Below are 7,232 nucleotides of genomic sequence, written 5' to 3'. Positions count from 1 at the left end.
CCATGGTGGGGTGCTTTAGGGTCTGCAGGGGAACTGCCTCCCCAAAGTTTCAAGCTAGGGATAGAAGAGGGGATTTGCGATCATTAGGAGCTGGAAGGAGGCCGAATGGGAGCACGAGGTGTCCCGCCTCCAAAGGGTGGAGGGCTCCTGGTGGGCGGCGCGGCGGCGGCCGCGGCAGTGAAGTCATCGTGGGGAGTGGCCCGCTTGCGGCGGGTGCGGGGGCTTCGCGGGCACCCAGTGGAGCAGTGGGGGCCCAGCACCGTCGAGGGGCGGGCGATGGGGCGCCGGCCAGTCTTGGTAGGGGTGGGCTCCGTAATGGGGGCGGAGCCGCTGCTGGGTGGGGCGCGCCTCGGGCGGGGACGGAGGCGGTGGGACGCCCGCGCCCAAGGCCGGCCCACAATGAGGCGAGCAGGCAGCGCGGAGTAGGCGGCGGCCGGCCGGGCCGGGCCACGCGGCGGCGCTGCTTGGGCAGGTTGGGGCAGGGCAGCTGGGCGCCCGAGCGAAGACACCGCGGCCCCGCCTCCGCCCCGCCCCGCGCCCTGCCGGTCGGCGCCCGAGCTCGGAGCCGCAGCCGCAGCCGGAAACCGGGCCCGCGCGGCGGCCGCCGTCCCGGCCGAGCCGGGGCCCCGAAGTCAGAGCCGGAGCCGGGCGGGCCGCGGGGTCATGGCGGGGCCGCGGGGCGCGCTGCTGGCCTGGTGCCGCCGACAGTGCGAGGGCTACCGCGGCGTGGAGATCCGCGACCTGAGCAGCTCCTTCCGGGACGGCCTGGCCTTCTGCGCCATCCTGCACCGGCACCGGCCCGACCTGCTGTGAGTGCGGGGCCCCGGGCTAGCGGGCGGCGCGGGGCGGGCCGGGGCCGCGACCGCCGCCCCCCTCAGTGACGCGGAGCCCGGGCAGTGACAGGCGCCACCCCCGGACGCTGAGACGCCGACCCCCTCGACGAACCCAGACGCCGGGCGGGTCCCTGAGACCCCGGCCCCGGGCGCCCCTCCCCCGCCCGGCCGTCCTGACCCAGCCCCTGGGACCCCAAACCCCCCCCAGAGGCCGGTCCCTCCGCGAGGGACACGGCCGCGCCCACAGAGCGCTGATTTCCGCCGAGGATCACTGAACCCCTAAGCCTTTGACCTCTTTGAAGGGGTGTTGAGCCCTCTTTGGGGGCCCTGGGCCTCTCCTACCCTAAACTCCTCTCCGCTGTGCCTCCCCTCTCCCCCGAGGCTTCCCACACGGGGTGGCCCCTTGCTCCAGGTGTGCAGGTGAACCTTCACTTCTCTGACCCCCCAAATAGGAGTTTGTCTCCAGACACTAGCACAGTTCCCGGCGCAGAGAAGACCTCGGTTAACAGGTGTTGGATGAACGGATGTACAGACCCTGTGCTTTCCCCACTCCTCCCCAGTTAGGACACAGCCCTGCCTCCCGAGTGTGTGCTCCATGGCCCTGCTGCCCTCCTCAGTGGGGCACGCAGGTGGGGCGCGCAAGAGGAGTCACAGGACTGGCGATGTTGGGAAGACTCCTAGGATCCGATTGACAGACACCAACCGGCTGCTGCAGGTTGTGAAATGGCCCCTTCCTGCCCAGAGCTGCCCAGTGAGGTTCTCATGGGAAAATGCGTTCAGACTCCCCAGAACAGTTGACTTGGAGCCTCTGTCTTTGCTCTCTCTGCCTTGAGCAGAGAACCTCTTCTCCTTTCGTCCATTCATTCCTAAAACACTGGGTGAGTTTTTGTGGTGCCATTCCTTGCACTTCAGGTCCCACCTGTGAATCAGGGAGGAGAGTTCTGGTTCCTACGCCTTCTGCATGCAGCACTCTTGCCAGGGCCTCCCCGGCCTGGCAGATGGAGGCTTTCTGTGCCTGTTCCTCCAGATTTGCACTGTCCAAGGGCAACATGTGGGAGGGCTTCTAAGGGATTGCCTCGGGATTCCATGGTGCAGGTGCACCTGGTTTACCTGTATGTACCCTGCAGTACCATGTCTGTGGGTCGTGGCTTGGGCCCTGGAGGAGAGGGTTTTGGGGCTGTGGATACAGAAGGGAACAAGATGAGGTGGCCATGTAGGTGGGTCCCTGCCCACTGTGGGGCATGTCACACCCATACTAATGGAGGCACAAGATTGATGCCTGGTTGCCCAGGAGCAGGGGGTAGAAGGATGGAGGAAAAGGGCACCAGGGTTGGACCTGGGCATTGGAAGGGAGGGCCCAAGGGGTCTTCTATTCTGTCTGAGGGGCAGGAGTGAGGCAGGAAGCAGGGACAAACCCAGTGTGGGAGGGGACTTGGGTGTGAAGTGAAGCCATTTGGTGGGCCTGAGCCTGTCATCATCAAAGTAAAGGCCGCTGGGTTTGTGTTCAGCTTCTCCATGTCTTAGGCGCACGGCCTTGGGTCCTCATGGGCTCTCTGCAGGCATCAGTGTCCTCATCTGTGAGGTGGGACTGGTAATGTGACACAGCTCATAGAATTGTTGTGAGGATTGCATGCGATAATAAGCATTCAGTTAACATTCGTTATTGTAAGTAGTGTTATAGGCAATAGGGGAATAATGATAATTTTAAAATTTTTTTGAGACGGAGTCTCACTCTGTCACCCAGGCTGGAGTGCAGTGGCACGATCATGGCTCACTGCAGTCCTCACCTCCTGGGCTCAAGTGATCCTCCCACCTCAACCTCCCGAGTAGCTGGGACCACAGGTACACGCCACCACGCCTGTCTAATTTTTTTGTATTTGTAGAGATGGGTTTTTGCCATGTGGCCCAGGCGGGTCTTGAACTCTTGAGCTCAAGTAATCTGCCTGCCTCAGTCTCCCAAAGTGCTGGGATTATAGGCATGAGCCACCATGCCTGGCCCAATAACAATGTTTGATTTCTTCATTTATTCAACCAGTATTTGTAGAGTTATTGTTCTGTGCTGGACACTGTACCTGGTAATGGAAGTACCAGCCAACAAAACAGACAACCCTACACGCTCTCCCACACCTGTATGGGAAACATGTATAAATGATGATGGCAATTCCATGTACCCTATCAGAGGGCTAGGGGTGGGAGACCTCCTAGGGAGAATATAGTCTTCAAGGAGATGGCAGGAGCCAGGTGAGGGCTGCCAGGTGGGCGTTCTGGCAGAGGACCCCGTCTGAGCAAAGGCGAGGGGCGGGAGGTGTGTGCAGAGCTGGAGGCCGTGTAGCTGAGTGGGGAGCACAAGGCAGCAAGTTGGGAGATGCAGTTGGGACAGATGGCTGACAGCTGCTTTTGCTGGCTAAGAAGCATGGATAGGGGCCTCAGGGAACCTTGCGGGTTTGTTTTTGTTTTTGTTTTTTTTTGAGATGGAGGCCTGTCACCCAGGCTGGAGTGCAATGAATGGTATGATCTCAGCTCACCGCAACCTCCGCCTCCCGGGTTCAAGCAATTCTCCTGCCTCAGCCTCCCAAGTAGCTGGGATTACAGGCACATACCACCATGCCCGGCTAATTTTTGTAGTTTTTAGTAGAGATGGGGTTTCACCATGTTGGCCGAGCTCATCTGGAACGCCTGACCTCAGGTGATCCACCTGCCTCGGCCTCCCAAAGTGCTGTGATTACAGGCGTGAGCCACCAAGCCTGGCCGAGCCACATAAGTTTTAAGCAAGGGAGGGATGTGGCTGGAAAAATTGTGCAGGGGAGGGCGGCTCCCCTTCTGAATCCAGAATCATGTCCAGGCATTCATTTGCAATGCTGTCAGCCCATTGCACAGGAAAAAAGCTGAGGCCCAGGTCCCACATAATGTGTAGGGAAGGCCTCAGTCGTGGGTTGGGAGGATCTCCGTGAGAGTAAGGGTGAGGGCCTCGGGTGAGGGCGAGAATCATCTCTTAAAGTGGTTCAGGCTTCTGGGGTCGTGGGCCCTGCCTGGGTGAACCCAGTGTTGGCCCAGGGCTCTGCTGGGACGAGGGTTGTGGGGGCTGGGCCATCCCTCCGCACCACCCGAAATACAGACATGTTTAAGCTCCTTTGAGGGCATGGACCATGTGGGTTTCATTTCTGCGTCCTTCATTTTCCCCAGAGCCAAGTAGAACTCCGTGGGCCTCGGAGGACTCTCAGAAAATATATGTGTTACCAAAACACAGATGTTAATTAGGGACAGAGATGGGGGTGGAAGAAGTTGGAGGAAAACCTGCAGGATCCTGAAGTTTTTTTTTACAGTTTTCACACTGTTTTCAGCATTGATTCATTCAACAAACATTTACAGAGTGTCTTCGAAATTTGGGGAACTGTGTAGGGAATTGGGGACACAGAGTGGATAGAATGTGACCCCAGCCTTCTAGGAACACTTGTGGGGTGACTGAAATAAATGGCTGAGACAAGTTGCTTTTGTCTCATTTGGTCTTGGAACAAGCCTCTGTTGGGGGCTGGGTTCCATGGTGTTCCCTCACCCTGTCGCAGTGTCATGTACCGGACTGGGAGATGGAGGTTTCAAGAGGTGAAACAGCTTGCTAAGGTCGCACTCTGAGGCAGTGGCAGTAAAGGGGAGCTAGGAAGGCAGCCCAGGGGAGAAGGAAGTGGCCTGGACAGAGTGGCAAAAAGGGAGCTGGTGCCCAGACATAGTCACCTTCCCTCTCCCTGTCCACCCAGCCCTGGGGCACCAGACTCCTTCCAGGGTCCTCAAGCAACTCTTTCCTGCCCAGGGTTCACAGTCCTTGGCCCCTGCCTGGAAAAGTGTTGGGGGCAGGGGGAGGGGCTGTGCTTATCCAGCTCCCTCATATCTGCGAGGCCTGCTCTTTACCAAGCTGGGACTCCACCAGCTTGGGAGGTGGTGCTAGTGCTTTCCCTGATTTGCAGATGGGACAATGAATGCTGGAAGGACTGCTGATCCCCCCAACCCCATGGTCACATGGGAGTTCAGCCCTCAGAGGCGGTGTGGCCTGCTCTTGCCTCTGCCCACCCGTCTCTGGCAGTCAGGGCTGCAGTTTTCAGCCATAGAAGGGCAAGGCGGCATGCGGGTGCACCCAGGAGGCCGACGGCGGGAAGCCTGAGCTGCCTCTGCTGGTTTCAGCGGTCTGGAGTGGGGAGGGAGGAGGGGGATAAATAAAGCCTGCAGGCCAGCCAGCTGTCCCGTGCTGGGGCCCTCAGACAGGCCCTGCCGCCTCTCACCTGTCCCAGTTTAGAAACTAGAAAATCCCTCACTGCTTCCCCAGTGGAAGCTGCCCCAGGAGTGGCCCAGCGGGGCCAACCAGCTGTTCTGTGCCAGCAGCTCCAGAGTATGTAGATTTCCACTCTGGTTCAAACTTGTTCTTCTATTCGTGGCCCCATTATGAAAAACATTCATCTGCAAGCTGGACTGGGTTGGGATTCAGCAAATCGGTGTGGCTTCTCCAAGTACGTGATACATCTGCAGGGGCCTGTGAGCAGTGGAAGGGCGAGGCATGTGGATTCCCAGGGCTGGTGGCTTCCTTTCTCCAGGACTCAGTGTCCTCATCTGTAAAATGAGATCGATTCTTGCCAAACAGAGTTGCTATGAAAAGAAAGTAAATGAGACAGCGGAGCCCAGCACCGCGCCCTGGGTGAGGTCACATGCGGGTCTTAGTTGTATCTTTGCCGCGGACTCCAGAGGTGGCTTCCTGGAAAGAAGGAAGGGATCTAAAGCCTGAAAGCTTGGGCTTGAGCACCGCCCCTTCTCAGTGATTTCCCAGCCTCTGCTTGGATGCCTCCAGGGTCTGTGAGCTCACGCCCTGCCCTGCCCTGGCAGCTCCAGCTCTAGCAGCAAGTGTTTGCTGCCTCAGTTTCCGCCCCCCCCAGTAATCCACAGACTCTCCCCAGCAACCCTGCTGAGGCTGATGCTGGCCGGGACAAGGTCTTCTCTGTTCAGCTCCTTTCTGACTCTGACCCTGCCCCTATTCCCCAGTCACCTCCCCTCTTGACCAATCATCCTCCCTTTGCCTCTTGCAGAGATTTTGATTCGCTTTCCAAGGACAATGTCTTCGAGAATAACCGTTTGGTAAGTTCGTGGACAGATGGAAGCCCAAGAGGCTCTGTGTGTGTGTGTGTGTGTGTGTGTGTATGTGTGTGTGTGTGTGTGTGTTTGGTGGGGAGGGCAGGGGTCTTGCAGGGTGGCTGCCCTTGTACACCGGCCCTGGCTGCACCTCTCCCCACTTTCTACTTCCCACCAACCCCCTCATGCATGGAGCACCAGGCTTCCTTTTTCTCTAGGCTGTCCTGTGGCGCTTGGGTGGGATTGATACTGAGGGGAGCCCACAGTCACCCCATCCCACCGAGGGGAGCTGAGCCTAGGCTGAGGGTCGCCCCCTAACGCTGCCTCCTCCTTGGCCTCCTCTTCCTGCTGTGGCTGCTCCCACCCTTGCACCTGTCACCGCCCCAGGCCTTTGAAGTGGCTGAGAAGGAGCTGGGGATCCCTGCTCTCCTGGACCCCAGTGACATGGTCTCCATGAGCGTCCCTGACTGCCTCAGCATCATGACCTATGTGTCCCAGTATTACAACCACTTCTCCAGTCCTGGCCAAGGTGAGAGGGGGACTCAGCCTTTCATGGAGGCTGGCCCAGGGGGTGGCCCTGGGGATGTTTGATGCTTGCTACTGGTTTTCTGAGTTGCAAACAGGCTGCTGAGGAATATATCATTCATTTACTTATTCATTCATTCATTCATGAAATATTTCTTTTTTTTTTTTTTTGAGACAGAGTTTTGCCCTTTTTTTTTTGAGATGGAGTCTCGCTCTGTCACCTAGGTTGGAGTGCAGTGGCGCAGTCTCAGCTCACTGCGACCTCTGCCTCCCGGGTTTAACCTCCTGCCTCAGACTCCCGAGTAGTTGGGATTACGGGCGCCCGGCACCATGCCCAGCTAATTTTTTGTGTCTTTAGTAGAGATAGGGTTTCACCATGTTGGCCAGGCTGGTCTCGAACTCCTGACCTCGTGATCTGCCCGCCTTGGCCTCCCCAAGTGCTGGGATTGCAAGTGTGAGCCACCGTGCCTGGTCCCTCTTTTTCTTTTCTTTTTTTTTTTTTTGAGGCGGAGTTTCGCTCTTATTGCCTAGGCTAGAGTGCAATGGAGCGATCTTGTCTCACTGCAACCTCCACCTCCGGAGTTTAAGCGATTCTCCTGTCTCAGCCTCCTGAGTAGCTGTGCTTACAGGCAACCGCCACTACGCCTGGCTAATTTTTGGTATTTTTAGTAGAGATGGGGTTTCACCCTGTTGGCCAGGCTGGTCTTGAGCTCCTGACCTCAAGTGATCCGCCTGCCTCGGCCTCCCAAGGTGCTGCGACTACAG

The 7,232-nt window shown here is 58.1% G+C and overlaps 1 protein-coding gene across 3 annotated transcripts in view; it reads left to right on the top strand.

Moving 5' to 3' along the window:
- The first annotated feature begins 544 nt into the window (after nt 1-544).
- Nucleotides 545-7,232, top strand: part of MICALL1 (MICAL like 1) — a 35,986-nt gene continuing 29,298 nt past the window's right edge. For 2 of the 3 annotated variants that reach the window (XM_074003773.1, XM_015457221.4), the window contains exons 1-3: nt 545-809; nt 5,900-5,948; nt 6,330-6,471. Coding sequence is in view for 1 of the 3 variants with exons in the window: in XM_015457221.4 (XP_015312707.2) it covers nt 664-809; nt 5,900-5,948; nt 6,330-6,471 (337 nt within the window). In the remaining 2 variants the exon portion in view is untranslated. The remainder of the gene's footprint in view (nt 810-5,899; nt 5,949-6,329; nt 6,472-7,232) is intronic. The other variant, XM_074003774.1, reaches the window with a different exon arrangement.

Source organism: Macaca fascicularis, chromosome 10 (assembly GCF_037993035.2).
Source record: "Macaca fascicularis isolate 582-1 chromosome 10, T2T-MFA8v1.1".
In the NCBI taxonomy this organism is placed as follows: domain Eukaryota; kingdom Metazoa; phylum Chordata; class Mammalia; order Primates; family Cercopithecidae; genus Macaca; species Macaca fascicularis.
The sequence above is the reverse complement of the archived record's forward strand: the minus strand, read 5'-3'. Positions and strand labels throughout refer to the sequence as shown.